Genomic DNA, 23,592 nt, shown 5'->3' with positions numbered 1-23,592 from the left:
TTGGTGTTCGTATGTCCAAACTAAAGCAATTATCGTAAAGGTAAAGTTGTGGGGGGCGCTATAGCACCAAATGTAGATTTTTTTCTGATAAATGGGTGTAGGTCTGAGCGATAGACGTCTGAGTCAAATTTGAGCCAAATCAGTGTTTGTATGTCCGAACTGAAGCAATTTTAATTAAAAATTTTTATGAAAAATTTGTAGGGGGCGGTGTAGTTCAAAATTTCAGTTTCTTTTGACAAGTAGGTGTAGGCCTGGAAGACAGATGTCTGAGTCAAATTTGAGCCAAATCGGTGTTCATATGTCCGAACTGATGTCATTTTTGTCAATCTACATTTGTAGGGGGCGCTATAGTGCGAAATTTCAATTTCTTTTAATAAATGGGTGTAGGCCTGGGAGATGGATGTCTGATTGAAATGTAAGCCAAATCGGTGGTCGTATGTCTGAGCTGAAGCAATTTTTGTGATGGTAAATTCCCGAAAAAACTTCGCAAAGTTTGCAACCTCGTTGCACAAAAACGGTGACACCAATTCAAAAAATTCAGCTAACTTTTGATGCCCCACTTCTCTAGAAACTGTACACCAATTTTGAGCTCATTCGGCCAAACGCCCAAGGAGGAGATAGTTAAAATACGACGTCAGCGAAAACACTGACTCAGCATTTTGGAAATTTCAATCCAATATGGCCGACTAAGGGTTTGTTTTGGGGCGTGGCCATAATAATATTTTTTGTTTGTCTTCTCATGATGAATCTGTGTACCAATTTTCGTGGCTCTATGACAAACTTTATGTTGGACGCGCTCTTATTAGCGTAATGGATTTCCACTTTTCAAGGGGGCGCTGCCGCAACATTTCTTTACCGACATCTACGAAACCTATATGTAAATTCAACTTCTCGCTCTCCTGAATTTTCGGCAAAATTTGGTGAGTTTTCATAAATGTTCAGGGGGTCAAAATTGAGCTCTAAGAGCAGGAGAAGAAAAATAAATAAAAATTAAAAAAATAAAGAAAAATTAAAGCCGCAAGCGGCATCTAAAGGCCCTCGCCGCGGGCACGTCCAGTAGAAGTATGTCCATCGTTCAGCAGGTGGCGCTCTAGCACCAAATTTCAATGTCTTCTTATGAATGGGTGTAGGCCTGGGAGATTGACAACTGATTCAAATTTGAGGCTAATGTTTGCTCGTATGTCCAAACTAAAGAATTTTTTGTATAAGTAAATCTGTAGGGGGCACTATGCAGCTAAAATTAAATTTCTTCTTTTGAATGGGTGTAGGCCTGCAAGATGTACCACTGAGTCAAATTTGAGCCAATTCAGTGTACGTATGTCTTAACTAATGCAATTTTTGTGAAGGTAAATTTGTAGGGGGCGCTATTGAGCGAAATGGCAATTTCTTTTGATGAATGGTGTAGGCCTGGGAGATTGACAAGTGCTTCAAATTTGAGCCAAATTGGTGTTTGTATGTCTGAAGTAATTTTCGTAAAGGTAAAATTTTAGGGGGCGCTATAGCGCCAAATTTCAATTTTTTCTTATATATGGGTGTAGGCCTTAGAGATAGATGTCTGAGTCAAATTTGAGACAAATTGGTGTTCGTATGTCTGAACTGAAGCAATTTTAATAAAAAAATTTTAAAAACTTGTAGGGGGCACTGTAGTGTGAAATTTCAGTTTCTTTTGACAAATACGTGTAGGCCTGCGAGACAGATGTCTGAGTCAAATTTGAGCCAAATCAGTGTTCGTATGTCCGAACTGATGTCATTTTTGTAAATGTACATTTGTAGGGGGTGCTATAGTGCGAAATTTCAATTTCTCTTAATAAATGGGTGTAGGCCTGGGAGATAGACGTCTGATGGAAATTTAAGCCAAATCGGTGTTTGTATGTCTGAGCTGAAGTAATTTTTGTGATGGTAAATTTTTGAAAAAACTTTGCAAAGTTTGCAACCTCGTCGCAAAAAAACGGTGACACCGATTCAAAAAATTCGGCTAACTTTTGATTCCCCACTTCTCTAGATACTGTACACAGATTTTGAGCTCATTTGGCCAAACGGCCAAGGAGGAGATAGTTAAAATACAACGTCAGCGAAAACGCTGACTAAGCATTTTGGAAATTTCAATCCAATATGGCCGACTAAAGGTTGGTTTAGGGGTGTGGCCACAATAATATTTTTTGTCTGTCTCCTCCTGATGAATCTGTGTACCGATTTTCGTGGCTCTACAACAAACTTTACGTTGGACGTGCTCCCATTGGCGTAATGCATTTCCACTTTTCAAGGGGGCGCTGCAGCAACATTTCTTTACCGACATCTACGAAACCTATATGAACCTATATATAGAACCACGAAGTCCTGGGCATAATTTTATTTATTTACTTGGAAAGGAATGGTCATTCCCTAATTTGATTTAAAGTAAAAGAATTAGGATGTCTTTACCTTTCTTTCTTTCTTTCTTTTTTTTTTTTTTAATATATTTTCTATTTTTTGATTGTCATGTTTAATTTAAAGATACTACATTTGGAGGAGAGTGGAAAGAGAAAAAAAAAATTCAGCCATTATTTACCAGCTCAATGTGGAATGTATTTTATAATGTTCAATAAAAAGCTAATTATAAAATATATATATACACACACACACACACACACACACACACACACACATATATATATATATATATATATATATATATATATATATATATATATATATAAATATGTATATGTATATGGGGGTAAAAATTGTACAGCGGTACAGAGTGCACAGCATCTTATTGAAAATAGTAGACTTATTATATATTATACATATGTATAATAACTCTAATGCAAAGGTGATGATTTTTTTAATCAAATGTATGGTGTGGCAGCAAGGAACCTTATCAGCGAAAAGGCTGGATACTGTGGCATATTTGGGGCTTCGAAGGGGGGTTATGATTATGTATGTTAATGTGCCTGTTTTACAACGTTTGTTAGCCTTTTTATGTTTATTTTTATTAATGTGACAACATTAGTCAAACCTGTAGGCTGAATAATGCCTTACCTGTTTGTCAAGCAATTGTTCATGCCGTATTAATGAAACCTATGCTCTTTCAAAATAAAAGCAATCCTTGTGCAACTTGAAATTCACAATATCAGTATCCTTCCTTCAAAGTACAGGCATAACAATACTGCCCTTAATCAGTCATAACCATCTCAGGGATCACATCAAGAGGTTTCTGAAAATCATCTCACAACCTCTTGCTAGTGTCCCACAACCCCCGCTTTGGGAACCCCTGCTCTAAAGGGTCAACTGGAGTGGTGCATTTTTAAATAAACTCATATAATCTGAAACCCTCAACCTTAATAAAGTGCTGCTGGGAAGAAGATTCAGGAATTCTGATGAAGTTTTGGAAGATGCTTTGGATAGGATTCATTCTTCTTCCATATGCTTATGACACATAGTGATCCAATTAAGATCCTACATCACCTCCACTGGTCAAAGGTGAAGCTCTCTAAATTGTTGACCATCACTGATATTGACACCATTTACTGATATTATATATTAGGGATGTAACGGCACAGAAAAATTTTGGTTCTGTATGTTTTCAGTACAGGAGTCTTCGGTTCAATACATTTTCAATACGTTTTCAGTACAGCGAAGGAGACCACTGAAGGGTGGGTGGGTGGGGGGGTGCGCTCCGTAACTACCAAAAATCAAAAGTGAAAATTAACGTGTTTCAAGTGCTTCTGTTCTTCACATAGGCTACATGTATTCATTCGGTACACTTCTGTATTATATCGAAGGCCCCGAACCGAAACGCTTCAGTACAAACAAGTGCACTGTTACACCCCTATTATATATCACGTTAAACTTGAAAAAAAAAACCAAAAAACACCATAGTCTACAAGGGGCTGTACACAGATTTTTCACTGTCTGACAGCTGTTTGTTAACTATATAGAAAATGGGCTACAAGATGGGCTACCATGACCTCACATAACCTTTCGTGACCCATATGACTGACTTAATTATCTATTGTTTGTTTTCTCTTTGTTATTTTAATTTGATCATACCCATCAATTTGCTTTTTTATTATTATGATCCCTTTCCCGTTGTTTTTATTCTTCATGTCTAACAGTTGAATGTGGATATGTTTAATGTATACATTTCTTTGCTTTTTTTATATGCAAGAATGTTTGTTCTCTGTTGGAGCTGTACTGGGGTGGGGACTAGTTTGTGGTTATGTTGTTGCTAAAATACTAATAAATAAACCTTGCTAAATATAAATACAAAAATAAACACACACACACACATATATGTATATATATATTTCCCTAACCCTATTTGACTTTTTTTTTTTTTAAGATTGTGTCTTAGTTACATCTTAAGTTACACTAGTACTATTGTTATTGCTTTTGTTATTCCTTTACAGATATTTTTTATATATCCTTTTACTTTTATACTTTTCGAGGTTGTTGTTTCAGTTGGTTCTGGAATAAAGGCCAAGTGTTGGTCATTTTCAGACATGTCTTTTTCACATTTGTATACATTTTCTTCACCTATGCAAATAATTGCTTAATCAAATCTAAGAAAATAATAATTTAATTGATTACAAAAATAATCTAAGGCTGCAGCTCTAAAATCGATACAAGTCTTACATAGCTTTTAATTACTGCAGACAACTTTGAATGAAGTTAAGATTTTCCTACACATCGTTCTCCTTTTCCTTCCACAATACTTTCTGACTTATAATATGAAAGTGCAACTGTGAGTGTCAGCAGTTGCTATATCCTGACAGTTTAACATCATAATCAGCTCAGTTCTGTATTTCAGTGCAGGTGAGAAAGAGGCTCTTACTGGGTGTGATGCTGAAAGTCTTCACTTCAGTGCCCATATCACTGGAAGCGTTACACACAGCTCTGATGTGTGAGGTGACTTTGACAGACACCACACTATGAGTCATGTGTGCACTGGCCTTGCTCATCACCTCGTGCCAGTTCTGCGGACACAACAGACACACATGCTCATAATGTATCAACTACACATTTGTAAGGTTGTAGGGGGGGCCAAACAAGTCTAATTAATACACTATTCTTATAACTTTGTCTTCAGGTAATTTACCCCTGGTTCTGTGTTGATATCTACACTAGTGTGCATGTCACTGGGTCAATATCACTATAAGATGCCTTTGGTGTCCCCCAGCAGCATCTGTCACTATGACCACATTGGAAAATAATTAAATTCTGGGTTTTATTATGAATGTGCAAAAACTTACACATATATCAGTACAATTTTAAACCTCTTGAAATGTGATTCCTTTTTTTTTTTTTTTGAGGGAATGTACATGATTTGTGCACTGCCCTTCTAAATTCAGTGAGACTTATAAGTGTTTGAATGAAAAAAATGTAAATACTTTTTAGATGTCATTACACTCAAAAAGTATTTTGATGAAAGAAATCATTTTGATAATTTCTATTTTATTTTCATTGCAATATTTAACATTCTACACGGGTTCTTAAAATTGCTGTCCACCCTGTCACTTTGGGGGAATCGCCCCTTTAATAATCTGGTTCAGTCTGGTAATGTTATCTGTAATAATCTGGTTATGTCATCATCATCATTTTGAGTTTCTTCATTGGATGTGGAAACATAGTCTGCAAGAGCATTTACTATTCACATTTAAAAATTTTCAGCATTTTGTGTTTGAACTTAGATGTAGTCAAGCTTACCCTGTCCACCCTGACACCACAAAACATTGTTTAATATAAAACATTTCAGAAATTCAAAATGTATTTCTTGAACATTGCATAGTCCTACTAAGATGACCCACTTTGCCAACTCAAGGTCCAACATGTGGTCATTAAATGCTAACATATATTTGTCGATGACAGGGTGGACATATTTTTTTCATATTTTGTGGTCTGCTTGTACTTTATCTACTTGCAAAAATTTTTTTTTCTAAATGTTGGAGCTTGACCATCATACATTTCTAACAGCCTACAGTTTACTTAACACATTGAACATAAAGTTAAGTAGAAAATGTTGAGGGTCTTTTTTGGACATTTCAAAGTCTGAAAGGCACCTTATAGCGATATTGACCCCACTGTGTGACATATTAGCCACTTTTACACAGAGATACCAGAAAAAAGGCGAGATGGTGATCCCACCTTTGTTTCACCATTGACTGATTTACACAGCCAAGCAAAAGAAGTAACAGAGGTGAGACAGGCTGGACCTAGACAGAGTCCTCCATCTGAAGTGACAGCTCACGGATCTCTGCGTCTCCCCAGTTTGGCATCTTTCTGGTCGTGTTGATATGCTTTATTGTACACAGCCCGCACACATTTTTTAAATCCCCCCAACGTGGGCGAGACAGCGGGCGTATATTCTGTAACTTGCCAGTTTGGGATAAATAAACTAGGGTCATTCCATGGCAATTCAACCAATGGGCCCCACATGACCCCCTCAGAAAATTCTGAAAAAATTCACACTTGTTCACCAACCAGATAAACGCAGACATCCAAAATTTTAATGTCATATCTGTAATAGTTAAGAGATACAGCCCTTTGAAAATTACTGTTTTTTTTTTAATTTTGCAAATTAAATGTAGCTAAGATTTCCCAGAATTTTTATGATGCTGGCCAGCCTAATTCTGGGAATTCTATTCATAATCCTGAACAAACTTATTCATCATGGAGGAAAAATGTGTTGTTGGATTGATCTTAAAGGATGAATGTCACAGAAAGACATTATCAAGACAAACAGGCTCTCTGAAAATTGGTGATTCTGGGAAATCTTAGCTACATTTATGTCATTGACCCTGGTCAAATTGGGTCAACTGACCAGCTTCATCCAATTTCCGAGAAGTCTCTACTACAGGCATCAACCTGAGCCAGTTCTGGGAAATCTATAATTATTCTAACTAAACCATCATGCAGTTCCACACCCTAGTTCAAATATCTCAAGTATTATCATAACTTGTGCAATAATTAATATCATTATACTGTTAAAAATAGGACCAATGGCCCTGTAGCCTACCGGCCAAATTAAAAGTTTTGGGAAATGTATCCAGATGTCATTTATTATCACCCAGTTATGTGTATTTATTATATTACAGAAATAGCCCATGTTTTGGTGATATTCCAATCAGATCTGTAAAAAATTCAAATTGCAACTTGATATCATTGATACTTACTGATTTATTGTATCAATCCACATAGGGCTGCTCGATTATAGAAAAAAAAAATAATCGCGATTATTTTAGCAATAATTGAAATCACGATTATTAAAAACGATTATTTGTTAACCTTAAAGTTGTTTATTTTTTTCTTGCAAAGCAATGTAAAATATACTCTTTAAACATAAATGAAGCTTTTAACCACTAAAACAAAGTATGTTCACTTTTGTATGAAACAAAAAAATCTTTGAATGCAAATAAGTGTACTGTAAATTCAAGTATGTTTCCTTTTGTAAATAAATAGTGCACTGTAATTAAACTGCGATAGACTTGCCATAGAACTGTAGCAATAAAAAAAAAAACTCACGTAAAGTGCAAATTATAAATTCAAGTATGTTCAATGTAGTATGAAACAGTAAATTCAGTGATGTGCCGTGAGGTTTCAGTTCAGGCCTTCTGTATGCATCAGCCATCTAGAATACGTACGTTAGGGTTAGGTTAATACGGGAGTTACAGCATAAAGAGATTCGGAGACTGAAGATTGCATTGCGGATGAAGTTGTTTTTATGCATTTTAGTTTTTCATAAGATTACGATAAAGGTGGCGGTGGTTAAACTTTAGATGGTTCAAAGGTTTGTTGTGTTACCGGTCGGTGCGGACACAACTACGAAACACTTTTTGCACGTGATGTGTTTTTGCTCTTCGTCTTCTTCATCAAACCCAAAGTGATTCCATACAATTGAATTTGACTTGCCTTTTTTGTTTACCAAGCACTTCTGCTGTGATTCTCCTGCCGTTTTTCCAGACCGCTAGGTACAACTTTCCTCTTGGGGTGGACCTGCCGGCTAGCTGGCAGCTGTAGCTTAGAGGGGGGCAGGGCAGAGCAGCTCATGGTAGCTTGCGTGCGTGTGAATTAAAACAACTCAAAATTAATAATCGTTTTTTCTCGATTACATAATTTTTGTAATTGTTGCATGTAATAATCGAAATCGTAATTGAATATCAATTAATTGCACAGCCCTAAATCCACATTCCTATTTGTTATAATGGCAAAATTTTTCAAAGTCGCACCAAATCCAGAATCAGATCCGGATCGAAATAATTTCAATACCTAGTGTTGACATCATCATAAAGAAGCTGTATACCAAGTTTGAAGTCAATCAGAACTGTAGTTTTGGAGAAGAAGACGACTGAAATTTTTTCCCCATAAGAGCCCATGTTAAATTTTCCGCAAGTTCCCGGATCCAGAAGAAGATCCTGATCAGCATGTGGCCATTATGTTTTGGTCATCTCCCCATCAGGGCTGTACTGTAGAAATTTCAACTTGATATCATTTATATTTACTGAGTTATTGCATCGATCCACTTCCTATCTCTTATAATGGGGAAATTTTTTAAAGTCACACCAAATCCAGAATCAGATCCGGATCCAAATAATTTCACTAACTTTTGTTGACATCATCATAAAGAAGCTGTATACCAAGTTTGAAGTCAATTGGAATTGTAGTTTCGGAGAATAAGACGATTGAAAATTTTGTAACGGATGCCGGACGACAGACAACGACAGACGACAACAGACGACGACACCGGACGCTGCATGACAACAATAGCTTACGGCCTGTCAGCCAGTAAGCTAAAAATGTCATTTACACCTACATTTGTATACAGTTTGAAGAAAATATAATCATGCAGTAAAAAAAATATTAAAAATAGAACCAGTTCTATCCCAAAGCTAAAATTTTGTGCAACATATCAGCATATCAACAGACATGGTAAAAATTTCAAAATTTTCATTAACTGGCCACAGGGTAATTTGGGGGCTCAAATAAAGAGTATTTTTGTGAAAAATTGAAATCAACCCATTTTATTCATTGCCTCACAGCAACACTTTTCATTGAAATGTAGTCTTTGTGCAGTATATTGTTGCATCTTGACCATAAGAATCCATGCAAAAAAAAAAAAATTAGGTCTCTACATTCATCCATTATGGCACAGTGCAAGCCTGAAGAGAGAGGACATTTCAAAGAATTAGCTTTTTCGCCTGATTTCAAGGCCTCATGGACCAAACATGAAGGCACCTACAATTATTTTGATGCAAAATATGGTCTTTTCAGGGGGATTTCACCACAGACAGTAAGTTTCAGCAGTGTGGCTTTGAATACCTAAGGAGATATAGCTCCTCAAAGTTGGCTGGAAAGCAAATTTGCAAAATAAAAAAACTTAATTTTTTAAAGGGCTGTATCTCCTAAACTATTACAGGTATGACATTAAAATTTTGGATGTGTTCGTTTATCTGGTAGGTGAACAAGTGTGAATTTTTTCAGAATTTTCTGAGGGGGTCATGCAGGGCACTTTGTGAAATCTGGTTGATTTGGGATGGAATGACCCACTACATCTATCTATCTAAATGGAGGCACTGGCATGGATTCTGGGGTAGCTGGCAAGGGTGCCATGGCTTCGTGCTACGGGTGCCACGGCTACGTGCCATTGGTGCCATGGCTACATGCCATGGGTGCTGCAGCTTCATGCCATGGGTGAAAATGGCATGTAGCCGCAGCACCCAAATCCATGCCAGTACCTCCATAAGAGCCCACTGTCTCTCCGGCACTGGGGTTGCTGTCATCAAAACGTCACACCTTGATTGCGGAACAAGAGGAGTTCCTTTTACATAGTGTTTCGGAATCATGATTCCACCTTTATCACAGTTCTGTTACTACCTCCAGAGGTGTTACAAAGTCGCAATAAAGGTGGGACCAAATGATCCCACCATTTCATTTACACAGATGTTCTGGAATAACGGCGAAATATAAAAAGAAGTACTGTGTAAAAGGGGGTATTGGCTCTTGTGATATGAATGCGTTGTGAGTCACACTGTGTACCTGGCTGCCAATGATGTTCCAAGAGATGCTGGGCAGAGGAAAACCTTGAGCCTCACAGCTCAGGTTCACCATCCTGCCTGCTGCTTCCTCCAGTTGCACTTCCTGTGTCACGCCCATCATCTGTGGACCACCTATGAACACATACTTGTAAGTGCCCCAGTCTCATAAGAATTCAATTTAAAAGCAAATGCTATCAGGTTCCAGCAGCAATGTTTCCAACTCCTATCTATTGTCTGTCCTAAAAGTTGCTAGAAGTTGCTAAATGACATCATCACCTAATTTGCATAATTGTAAAAGTGCACGTAATTGTAATGAACCATGTAGGAGAGAGGAATAACATTGTGGGGGGAGACACAAAGTGAGTATAAAAACACCCTTAACATGTTTAGAAATACAAATAAACTATAATCTGTCAATTCTTGCTTTTTTTAATGTCCTAATTCCAACCCTTCTCCTTTATCTGGACTTGGGGACCAGATAAAGTGACACAAAAGAGACACTCTGGAGGAGTGAGGTTATTTATTTATGTATTTATTTGTTTATATATTTTTTTGTTTGTTAAGTTTTTAGCTTCATCTTCTTCAGTTTGATTTGGTTTTTAACCTTACAGTCCACTTAGGAGCCTACAACATATCACAATAAAACATCAACATTTTTAACGAGAACCTAGTCCACATTAACAAACTAAATGGACCAAAAATAGACAATTGAGAAAACTGTCAATGGCAATGGGATTGATTTATAATCAGTGCAATGATTTGTTTTAGACAAAAAATGATACGAAACGAAACGAGTCTCCAGCAGTCTCCAGTAACACCAGATAAAGTTGATAGATTTGTTGCTAGTCCTTTTTTTGATAAAGAGTCTCTAGAGGGGTCAGAAAAATTCCTAAATATACCAACAAAGTAGCTAAGTGGGAAACACTGACTTTTACAGCTAGGCAGACGGACCATGTGTTTTTCTGATTATGTGGCAAAAAATTATTTCATGTCATTTAGAGGGAATATGTGACTCAAACACTAAAATGTGTGTTTTAGCGTTTGAGTCACATTTCAATAGTTGCTAAAAGTTTCCAAACAAATGTTAAAAGTACCTATATTTGTTGCCAGGTGCTTTTGACAAATAGTTGCTAGGGTAGTCTGAAAAGTTGCTAAATCTAGCAAAAATGCAAAAATACAAAAGTGCTAAGTTGACATCAATGTCGAGCACCTTAGTTCAAGTTAGAGGTGGGTTATTAGATCTTAGAAAAACAGTTAGAGCAAGCTACATTTTGAAAATACTCAATTCAAAAGTCCAAACCCCTTTCTTCACAAAGCCACGCCTCCAGAGTACTGGCACGTGCAATGCTTGTTCTCGAAGGTTCACGAGCACTGCTCAGCAACAATGCGCCCAGCTCCGGCTGCCCGGGCTCCCAGCTCTGGCTGCCCCAGCTCTGGTTGCCCCGGTTCCGGCTGCCCTGGCTGCCCTGCCCCGGCTCCGGTGGCCCCGATCCATGCATACTTCAATCAGTCTCCTCCAACACTTCCGCTCTTACAGAACAGCCCCAATTCATACCTATCTGTCTAACGTTACATTTCCTAGTGATTTATGTTGGTGACAAAACAGTTTGCCAATACGCGCAGAGGGAGGAGCGGGAGGGACAAATGGCAGTTGAGTTTGATAGACATAGCACCGTCCAATCATTTGATTGGGTGCTCAAAATGACTGGATGGTGTTTTTTCAGTCCTGTCCATTCCACGGGTGACTAATTTTTTAAATTTTTGTATTAGAGCATTTGATTAATTGGTTGTAATCAGGGTGTGAAGGGTATTTTAAGCACTATAGTAAAAAATGCTCCAGGAAAACATCTCGCACCCCACCTTTAAACTTTTTAGCCCCAAGGCAATCAAGACACACATCATCCTGGAAGAGGGCTATGATCAACAGTTTAACATATCTGCAACCTTCTGTTACATTTTAAGCCCACGTAAAAAAACAACAACAAAAAACAGGAGAAGAAGCTGGGCTGCAAAGTGTTACTTCACTGATGAAATGACCATTGTAAATTTTGTTCTTTAAATGCCTGCCGAACCCAAATTTAGTATATTCATGGTCATGATCACAAATTCTTACATTACAAGACATACAGGGATGGAAAGATGACAGACTGCTGTCTAGACACAGCACTGTCCAACATAAAGCAAACTGAGCTTGACCTAATATATATGGAAACATGTATACTATTTGCCTTATAGTGGCTGTACTGAATCTAAATTTTACAGACAGATTGCTGTCAGTAAAGTTCATCCATGTGCAAAAAACTGCTACCAGCTCTTCCCTAGAGGGTTGCATTCTGTGCACCCTGGGCCCTTGCATGATGGATTCAGAGGTTACAGAGTATGTGTTGTGGAGTCAGTTCTTACAGCTGATGCACATGTAATTTTCTGAACTACCTGGTCCATGAGAGGGTCGCAAGGGTGTTGGGGCCTGTAAGGAGATTTGATCTCTGCATTCTATCTATCATAATATACACAGTACCTAGCATTAGCGTTACCAATTTCCATTAGTATGTAACACACACAAGCTGCCATCAGAGACACTCGGGGACCAACTCCAGATCTTCATTAGTTAAAGGGGTACTGATAGGAGAATTAACATACATGTACATGTTTTTTCGAGTTTCTAACTTGTTTTTACCATAATTCCCATAGCACATGAAGGCAGGATAAGAGTCAAGGAACTGAATTATAACATACATGTTTCCTTCTAAATGTAGTGGAACTATTCAGTATGATAGATAAGAAATAGATACTGGTCTAAAACCTTGACAAAATCATACCTAATGTCATTTTGTGATTCAAACTAATGGTGTATACGAAATTATTATGTGTGAAAAGGAAGTGTGTCAAATGGTGCAGAAGATGACTCACCCTGGACGATTATGTGAACAGAGCCACTGGTGTGAAGGGCAGGAAGGGAGGGCACACTCACCTCACATATGTACTCTCCTGATGTCTCATATGTGGCATCCTGAAGATGCAGTGTGTTGCCCTCACCTACCACTTTACCATCCTACACACACAGAAACAGAAAAATGACAAGGTAGAAATGATGTAAACTAACCTAACTGATATGAATAGATTTTAGAGCAAACATACCTTGTACCAGACAGTCATTGTTTTAAGAGAGGACAGAGTGTTGCAGGTTGCAGTAAGATCTTCTCCTTTAAACATGACCTCAGAATCTTGAGGAGTGACCACAGCAGGGTTGAGGTCTGAACACATAAAGGCAGAAAATACAGGACAGAGGAGACTCAGTACTGCAAAGCTTTGAATGGAAAATAAAGGACACTTCCTTCCTTGTTACCTGTATCAGGCAGTTTTTGGAAGTTTGCTGACTGATAGATCATATTACACAGACAAGTGTAATATGCACATCACAAAATGGCTTCTAGAAGGACATAAGATATTGTAAGGCTCAGAAGTTAAAATTATGTTGAAGGAATGTAAGGTTTAACAATGGAGTAAATTACAGGGAATAAGTTGATTCAGGTATTTGTTTAAAAAAAATATATTGACAGTGTTTACACAAATAACTATTTACATTTATGTTGTAGAATAATTATTTACACACATATACACATTTAATTATTTCATTTGTTGTCTATAAGCAGCTAAAATAACTTGTTGAATGTGCCTTTCTAAATCACTTAACATTTACCAAGCTAGGTACTGTTAGTTCCTGATTGGCTGGTTTGGTCATGTGAGATGATGTTTTCAGGAAGTGTTGTTGTAGCTGTAACGGTATGTGTAAAGTAAAGCACTGTTGTAAGAAGAAATCCATCTCCATCCTGTAGTCTCATTTTATAAAGAATGAATTATTAACCACCAATGACCCCTCATGTTACACAATGAATAACAGGTATGTTCAAGCTCACTGTCTGCACTTTTAGACTTTAAGAGCTTTGGTTTGTTGATTTTTTTCCCCCTCTGACAGACAGATCCAGAAATTGCAGTGGGAAGACCAAGGACTCACATATATTGCATGAAGTTTACTACTTCACCCACAAGTTAGTAGTTTGAACCATGAAAAAGTGTGGGGACATTGTTTATTACAAAGATGTTTTTTTTTTTCCAGTACGCATGTTAACCCATAAAGACCAAGTGCTACTTTTATGACAGTTTCCAAATTAATTTTTCTCTGTATTTAACCTTTCTTAAGTGATTCATCACCATTTATTATAATATTATTCTCTGTATTTAGATTTTTTTCCGTGACAGGTATTTTCATATATTTAATTCACTGATCAAGTAGCTGTATATAAAAGCTCAGATTAAAATTAAGGGTTGTTGTTATATCAGAAACAGAGAAAACTCAATAAAAAGTTACTTTTTCAGCAAAGATATCAATAACTGAACATAAACCAAGTGTATCCATCCACTGTCATTTGTACAACTCCCTTGGTTTTACTGGTGAATCAATGTTGTAGAAGATGACGGTGTTTTCACGTTCACTATGGAGACTCTGAACTTTCAAATAGATCATATCTGATGACCATGAAAAGATTACAAACTGTATTTTACACCAAGACTTCACATGTACTGATAGAATTAGTGGATCAACAGGTACCGTAAATTCCGGACTATAGACCACACCTGAATATAAGCCGCAGACCCTAATTTTAGAAAGAAAATCAATTTTGTACACGTATAAGCATCGCCGGTTTATAAGCCGCGGGTGTCCACCAGTGGCAATTTCTCATAGACTGCAAGAGAAGCCCGGCTTCCCCTATCATTACGAAAATTAAACGGTTAAATATGTTTGGTTGTGTTGACATTTCATTGACTAAACATGTTCATCTCACAGACGAGTTCGTTCAGAATCAGCTATATCAAAAATCATCAGACTCGATGTTGTTCACTTCTCGTACATTCCCGTTGCGCTGTTTCCTCATACAATCTATGGTCAATGCATTTCCCCGTTGAAGCCTGGCTTCTATGGGAGTCTATGGGACCGAGTGGAACCTTTTTTTTTCATTGCCTCAAAACTGTAAAGAGACAGCGAGTGCATACTGAGGCACCGCTGGTGGCTCACTTCCGGCACCACGGCACGGTGCCACGGCACCTCGGCTCCAGGTGTCGGTGGTGCCGCGGCACCGAGCCATGGTAACCGTGGCACCACGAGGTGCACCTCGAGCCGGTAATTGGATAAAGGTTTTCTTTGAGTTCAAATGAAATTATTCCCTGTATGTAAATGGGTATGATATGTGTGAGCTTGCTGTCATATCTATAGGTTGATTTGTTGTTAATATGATGATTAAACAACAAAAGACAAAAAACAAGGCAATAAAAGGATAGTAATAAAAGCACATTTTCTCTTTCTTTTTTTTTTTGTCGGTGGACTTATCGGGGTCTCCTTTGGATTCGTGCCGATACGGGATTGACTTGCTTTTGCGCCGGCTGTGGATTCACGGACTTAAAATGACTTGAAAGACACTTGAAAGTGAACAAATTTTTGTTTTTCGTTAGAGTAGGACTTTTAATTTATTTTTAAAATATAAAGATTAAAAACAAGTAATTACGTCTGTTGTAATATCACTTTCATTTAACATTACGCACGACGTGTGAATTAATTCTGAGATGCTTTAAATGCATGACGGTCTCTGGAGAGCTTCATTGGGTGTTTTCATTCAGAGTTTTGTATATTTGTGAAACAATATTAACATTTGAGGGTTTACTATTTTTCCTTAAAAGTTCCCCTTTTGTGTGTGTTAATATTATCTTTATAAAGGTTAGGTTGTTAATGTTATCCATTCCTGCATACCTGGTAACAATAGACAGATTCTTCCCTGGGGTGTGGCAGGCAATAAGGTAAAATCGTCGTATAAGCCGCGTCGGAGTATAAGCCGCAGTGTTTAAAGCGTGGGAAAAAAGTAGCGACTTATAGTCCGGAATTTACGGTATTAAACATTTTAGATCAGTAGATGATTTTGTTCAATGGTGGATGTTTGGGTCTTTATGGGTTAAGCATGAAATGCATGCATGCTGTGAATAAAGTTTCCATTCAACTGTGTCTGTGTATTTGTGTGATCACACAAATATGTGAGATGGGTGTATTCTTACAATGCACGGTGAGTTGTACTTCTCCTTTGACATCATTGTTGCTGTCCAGAGGGCGACACTGGTAGATGCCATTGTCTTTGCGTGACACTCTTGACAGGATCAACATGTCACCAATGCTCTCCAAATCTATATCAGGCTCCTGGGACAAACAATATACAGTAAAAAAATACACATATTGTAACCCGCATTTACCCCCCCCCCCCCCCCCAAAAAAAAAAAAACAAAAAAACAAAAAACTGCCCTTTCTGCAGCAGTATCACAGCAGAGAGTTCCTGGGAGGTCAAAACAGCGAAACCCTGCCATGGCCTGCATGTACCTGGGGCCTCATATACAAAGACTTGCATAGATTTCATACTGAAACCTGGTGTATGCTCAAATCCAGAAAACTCAGTACGCTCAAAAAATCCTCCCCCTCCACACCCACATTTAAAAATAGGACCAATGACCCCGTAGCTTACCGCCCAAATTAAAAGCTTTGGGAAATATATCCAGATGCCATTTATTATCACCCAGCTATGTGTATTTATTATATTACAGAAATAGCCCATGTTTTGGTCATATTCAAATCAGATCTGTAAAAAATTCAAATTGCAACTTGATATCATTGATACTTACTGATTTATTGTATCAATCCACTTCCTATCTGTTATAATGGGAAAATTTTTCAAAGTCGCACCAAATCCAGAATCAGATCCAGATCGAAATAATTTCAATACCTTGTGTTGACATCATCATAAGGAAGCTGTATACCAAGTTTGAAGTCAATCAGAACTGTAGTTTGGGAGAAAAAGACGACAGAATTTTTTTCCCCATAGGAGCCCATGTTAAATTTTCTGTTTGTTCCCAGATTGAGAAGAAGATCCTGATCAGCATGTGGACATTATGTTTTGGTCATCTCCTCATCAGGGCTGTACTGTAGAAATTTCAACTTGATATCATTTATATTTACTGAGTTATTGCATCAATCCACTTCCTATGTCTTATAATGGGGACATTTTTCAAAGTCACACCAAATCCAAAATCAGATCCGGATCCAAATAATTTCACTAACTTTTGTTGACATCATTATAAAGAAGCTGTGTACCAAGTTTGAAGTCAATTGGAATTGTAGTTTTGAAGAAGAAGACGTATGAAATTTTTGTAACGGACGACAGACAACGACGACGGACGCCGCATGATGACAATAGTTTATGGCCTGTTGGCCGGTAAGCTAATAAAAATGCCAATTAGTATAAACAGGGTCTGCAGGTGGGATTCCCTCTGAGATTCCTCTCTCTGCATGATCAGAGGAGGTGTCAAGGTGGATGTGAAGCAGAGGCCAAAACAGGTGGAAGGAGAGAAGAGAATGAACTCAGCCCGTTTGAGCAGAGAGTTGCTGCTACTGTGGATGACCCTGCTCTCACAGGGGTGGGGGTGGGGGTGACAAATCACCACCAAGTGGGGGGGGGCTTAATATCAAATACCACAGTAGCCCTGATTTTCTGATGCAACAAGATGTTCTAAGCACTCCTGTGTAATTTTTTTTTTTTAAGTTTTCATCCAAAATGCCCCCACTACCCCGAAAATTATTTTTTTAACTCTGAAAATCACAACTTTCACAGCCTCTCCACTCTTTTGTCCAGTGCAATGTATACATATGTTCATGATGGGCCATTTAATGATCTTGTAAGTGTCATATTGTATCGTAAGAGTACTTCATACTGATCAGAAAAGTCTGATGTCAAGGTCATGTTGTAGGTTAAAGGTCACCAAGAAGCATAGTTTTTTCAAAAATTCATACCATTCTGACATTTTATCAAATATGTCCTAAGTTCTCTTCCCTCTGGTTTCCTGGTGGGATCCCCTAAGGCTTTTGGCCCTTTCAAAGCCACATTAGAGATAAAATATTGTAACGTGTACATTCCATTTGAATTTGCCACCATTAGTGTGGCGGGAAACACTAGCACACATTTTGGCGGGAATCACTAACAATTCATTCATTCGTTCATTCATTTTCTGAACCTGCTTTATCCTCACTAGGTCGCTTGGAGCCTATCCCAGCTATCACTAAAACTACATTACTACCCATTGTCTTGGAGCTACAAGTATTGCAATGGGACATTCATTTAATTTATGAACCCGCTTTATCCTCACTCGGGTCACAGGGGTCGCTTGGAGCCTATCCCAGCCACTTATGGGCGAAGGCAGTGTTCACCCTGGACATTTCGCCACTTCATCGCAGGGCTGACATATAGAGACAACCAATCACTCTCACATTCACACCTATGGGCAATTTAGATTAACCCATTAACCTATCAGAGCATGTGTTTGGATGGTGGGAGGAAGCCGGAGTACCCGGAGAGAACCCAAACAGACACGGGGAGAACATGCAAACTCCACACAGAAAGGTCCTACCCTCATCGACTGGTGTTGGAATTGAACCCAGGACCTTCTGTCTGTAAGGCACCAATGCTATCCACTGCACCACTGTGCCACCCACAACAGGACATATACATGTAAATGTCAAAGTCATGCGAAACTAACATTTGTTATTTTTGACATGTCTATATGGATAATACATTGAGTAAATAGTTCTGTTTAATATGTCTTATTGAATGGAAGTTGTTTGTGGTCAATAGATGTGTTTATGAGGACAGAAGCTGAGCCCAACATTTGGAAGAACCCACATTAGATGGATGGATGGATGGATGGATGGATGGATGGATGGATGGATAGATGGATAGATAGATAGATAGATAGATAGATAGATAGATAGATAGATAGATAGATAGATAGATAGATAGATAGATAGATAGATAGATAGATAGATAGATAGATAGATGCATCTCACCCACTGCACCTCAAGATGGTGCAGTGGGTGAGATGCGTTCTTCAAAATACAGTAGAGTCCAGTTTCCTGAGCATTCTCACCCCAGCTACCTGCTGAACTGTGTCCAGTCCAGTCCCAATGATGGAGCTCGCTTTCTTAATGAGTTTGTTCAGTCTGTTTCTGTCAGAAATGCGAGCTCCCTCCCCCCAACACACCACACCAAAAAACAGGGCACCAGCCACCACAGTCTGGTAGAAGTTGCACAGAAGAGGCTTGGAGATCTTGAAAGACTTTAATCTCCATAGGAAATAAAGTCTACTGTACTTTGCCCTTCTTGTGCAGAGTGTCCATATGACAGGACCAGTCCAACTTGTTGTCCAGTTGGACTCCCAGGTACCTGTAACTGGAGACAGCTTCGACCTCTGTGTCATGGATGGTGACTGGCACCAGTTTGGACCTCTTCCTCCTAAAGTCCAAAACCATTTCCTTGGTTTTGGAAATGTTCAGTTGGAGGTGGTTGAGGTCACACCAGTCCACAAAATCCTTAACCAGGCCCCTGTACTCCCCCTCCTCCTCTCCTCTGATCAGGGCCGTGCAGAGAGCTATAAAGGGGCAGGGGCTCAAACTTCCAAAAGGGCACATGAAAACGAATAACCACCAATTACAAAGTCTCACATTTAGCAACAAGCAACATTATCAATCCACAGCAAGTGAAAGATTGACCAAATGGTCCAGATCAATGTCCTCAATACTGGGTGTGTCCTCCCTGAGCCCTAACACAGGCTGTGCACCTTCTGCGCACACTCTGGATTCACCTCCTGATCCTATCTTGGGGGATGTTGTCCCACTCTTCCTGAAGGGCCTGTATGAGCATCTGGCGGTTGCCAGGTGCTGGACGCCGAGCATACACGGATCTACCAAGAATATCCCACAGATGTTCAATGGGATTGAGATCTTTGACGTGCTGTGGATTAATAATGTTGCTTGTTGCTAAATGTGAACTTTATTGAACTACTCTTTGTCATATTTGACATTATCCTCTGGATACTCATCCACTGTTTTGTTGTTTGTTTTATTTTGTTTGTTAATTAAATGTTTTTTTAAGAACAAGAAAGAATTTGTTTTCATATTTAATAAAATGGTGTGAAATGGCATCACATAGAATATGTGCTAAGTTTCTTTTGATGTTCAGTTTCTATATAAGTGGAAATAAAGATGTAAAGTGCAAAAGTTTTTGTGTGTTAATACCCTGCAAAAATCTAAATCTTACCAGGTGTATTTTTCTCATTTCTAGTCAAAATATCTCATCACACTTAAAATAAGACAAAATCACCTGAAGAGTAACTTTTCAGTGAGATATAAGAACTTCGTTTTAGACAATAGATCTTGAAAATCTTATTTCAAGAAATCTTAGTAAGATCATTTTCACTTGTTCCATTGGCACTTTTTTTTTTTTTTTGCTTAATTCAAGATTTTTTTTGCTCAATTCACCAAAAAAATCTGCCAATGGAACAAGTGAAAATTATCTCTGTAAGATTTCTTGAAATAAGATTTTCTAGCTCTATTGTCTGAAAATAAGTTCTTTTATCTCCCTTACAAGTTACTCTGTAGGTGATTATGTCTTATTTTAAGTGTGATGAGCTATTTTGACAAGTAAATGAGAATAATACACTTGGTAAGATTTTGATTTTTGCAGTGTAAGTCCAAGACAAATTCTTAAAAACAGATGTTAAATTATGTATAAAAGCATGACAGTGAATGTTAATAACTAGAAATACCTTCATTTTACATCTGGTTTTACACCTACTTTTACAGGGAAACATTGAATATTTAGTTTCTTTTCATTATAGGACATATTTATGATGATATTTAGGTCCACAGTTAAGAAATAACCATGTAGAGGAAGTGTTAACCCAAGCCAAACCTTACATGATAATAATTGTGACGGCCCCGCACCTTTCGGGCACTAGGGGCACTGTCAGTTTTCTGTTGCAGATGGCGATGGCATAATTGATGACACCTGTGGCAGCCAAGGCCTGACTATTTAAGCAGCTCGCCCATGATGATCATTGGCTCTCTGGTTGGCTCTCTGTCTGGTCCGGCTCGGCTCTCACTCTCTCTGGTCTGGCCCGGTCAACTCGCTCTCGGTCTGCTCTGGTCTGGTCTCGGTGCTGCTGGCTGTCTGGTCTGGTCCTGCTCTGCCCTGCTCTGCTCTGCCCTGCTCTGCTCCTCCTGGCTGGCATTTCAGCAGCATTCTGTGTTTTTGTTATTATTAATTTACTTAATAAATCTTTGTTACTTTTTCACCACCTCCATCTCCATTCTGGTCACCACCTCAGAGCCGGGTTGTGAAAGTTGTGTGTGAAAGTTTATATTGTAGTATTTATAGCTGTATCATTTAATATTGACCAGGTTGAGGGGAATATTTGTGAAGGTTTGTGGTTATTTCAAATAAGATTCACTCAAGATGTTTGAGGCGAACACGGATATTATGATAATCGATCCAGCTGTTTCTGAAACAAAACCAGAAATGTCAAAGTGTTGGCACTGATGAAAGAGTTGGGGGATTTTACATAAGTTTTATGACTCTTGTACACCAAAAGGGCCAGATTTAGGTATTGGATGAGAGGAAGACTTTGATGTGTTTTCTTTTTATGCAATTTTATATCGGTTTAGCAGAATTTAATTACTTCAGCACATTTTAACCCATTAAGACCCAGTGGTACTTTTATGGCAGCTTCTAAATGATTTTTTTTTCTCTCTTTTTAAAGTTTCCTATGTGATTTATCACCATTTATTATAATAAAAACCTCTGTGTGTTGTATTTTTCAGTGTAAATCACTTCCTTTACCCTATATTTAATTTACTGATCATGTAGACGTTCATTAAAGCTCAGAGTAAACTTAAAGGTATTATGCAAAACCAGAGAAAACTGAAGAAAAAGTGACTGCTTCAGCAAGTGAGTATTATTACCATGTGTTACAATTTTGCGGCTAAAACTCAACAGTTTATGGAAATAAAACAGAAGCAAATATGTATGACTGCTTCAGCAGGACTCAGACTCAGGTGGGCACCCAGCTATTAGAGTGTGCTAGTCTGTGAGCTCATTCCATGACCTGATGATGATATTGAATTATTTACTCACTTATGATCGGTTTTTGGCCCCAAAACTATAGTTGTTGAAGAATAGGACCAGGACCAAAAGCGACCAGTGAATGTTTTGGGCAGATAGCGGTGTGGACTCTCATGTACCTTGAATCGCGGTGCTTCCATCCTCCTCGTTCATTCAGACCGCATGACGTGCATGTGTGTGTGTGTGTGCGCGCGCGTGTGTGTTGCAAGCAAGGTTGCGCAGGAGGAAGTGGTGGGGCGTGACAGAGATGAAAGGGCACCATGACCAGGTCCAGTGACAGCCAAATTAAACCACTCTTAACATTTATTATCATTGATCAAAATTTTAGTCACGAAAATTTTAGTCATGCAGTTTTTTGCGCAAAAAAAAAAAACGAGTAAAAAGGGCACTTGCAGGCAGAGGATCAAAGCGGCAGGGGCTCAAGCCCCCCCGGCCCCCTGCTTTGCACGTGCCAGCCTCTGATACAACCGACAACTGCTGAGTCATCAGAAAATTTCTGAAGAAAACAGCTGTCTGAGTTGTATTGGAAGTCAGATGTGAACAGTGTGAAGAGGAAGGGGGACAGAACAGTTCCTTGTGGCACTCCAGTGTTGCACAGTACCTTTCCTGAGACACAGTTCTGCAGTCGCACATACTGTCGTCTGCAGGTCAGGTAGTCCATGATCCAGGAGACCATCCATGACTCCACCTGCATCTCTCTCAGCTTCACACCAAGCAACCCCAGCTGGATTTTGTTGAAGGCACTTGAAAAGCCAAAAAACATGATCCTCACTGCTGCATCAGAGGTGTCCAGGTGTGCATGGGCCCTCTGTAACATGTGGATGAGAGTATCATCCACACCGATGTTAGGCTGGTATGCAAACTGTAGAGGATCCATGTACATCCTCACACTGGGACTTAGATGGGAGAGGACCAGGCTTTCAAGTGTCTTCATTATGTGTGAGGTGAGGGCAACAGGCCTGTAGTCATTAAAGTCCTCGGGATGTCTCTGACATTAACAGCTTAATTCCATGAAATATGCATTTTTGACCATTTGGGTGACCTTTAACCTATAATTTGACCTTGACACTACACCTTTTGTTGCGCAAAGCACTCTGAAGACATGATATGTCTCACAAAAAAAAAAACATTTAAGGGCCCAGCATGAGCATGTTGTTACATTGTACTTTATCAAAAGTGAAGAAGGTTTGAAAGTTGCCAAAAACCCCATGTTTTCAGGGTTGAAAAAGTAATTTTCGGGGTGGGGGGGTTTTGGATGACAATCAAAAAAATAAAAAATAAATTACACAGGAGCACTTAGAACATCTTGTTGCATCAGAAAATCAGGGCTAAAGTTGAATCTGAGAATTTTCCTGAAATAAGCCCCCCCCTCCACTCCAAGGTAAATATATATTTTGTATTTGTGTAACGCACACATTTGTTCATTGTATGGGTCATACAACAGTCTGTTCACAGCCAAACAAGATCAAGGTTCATGCGTAATCATGTCAGGAAATCAAAGAGGAAATCAAAGACTTTGACTCTTGTTTAATTAC

General features: G+C 38.6%; 1 protein-coding gene across 3 annotated transcripts in view; it reads right to left on the bottom strand.

Moving 5' to 3' along the window:
* The window catches only part of mcama (melanoma cell adhesion molecule a), a 181,912-nt gene that overhangs the window by 51,792 nt on the left and 106,528 nt on the right, over positions 1 to 23,592 (bottom strand). For all 3 annotated transcript variants that reach the window (XM_030153912.1, XM_030153910.1, XM_030153911.1), the window contains exons 8-12: positions 16,116 to 16,254; positions 13,152 to 13,267; positions 12,924 to 13,065; positions 10,015 to 10,145; positions 4,817 to 4,958 (exon numbers count right to left, since the gene is read on the bottom strand). In XM_030153912.1, the coding sequence (XP_030009772.1) occupies positions 4,817 to 4,958; positions 10,015 to 10,145; positions 12,924 to 13,065; positions 13,152 to 13,267; positions 16,116 to 16,254 (670 nt within the window). The remainder of the gene's footprint in view (positions 1 to 4,816; positions 4,959 to 10,014; positions 10,146 to 12,923; positions 13,066 to 13,151; positions 13,268 to 16,115; positions 16,255 to 23,592) is intronic.

The sequence above is a fragment of the Sphaeramia orbicularis genome, chromosome 14, assembly GCF_902148855.1.
Source record: "Sphaeramia orbicularis chromosome 14, fSphaOr1.1, whole genome shotgun sequence".
Lineage (NCBI taxonomy): Eukaryota > Metazoa > Chordata > Actinopteri > Kurtiformes > Apogonidae > Sphaeramia > Sphaeramia orbicularis.
Note: the sequence above shows the minus strand (reverse complement) of the source record. Positions and strands in the feature narration are given on the sequence as shown.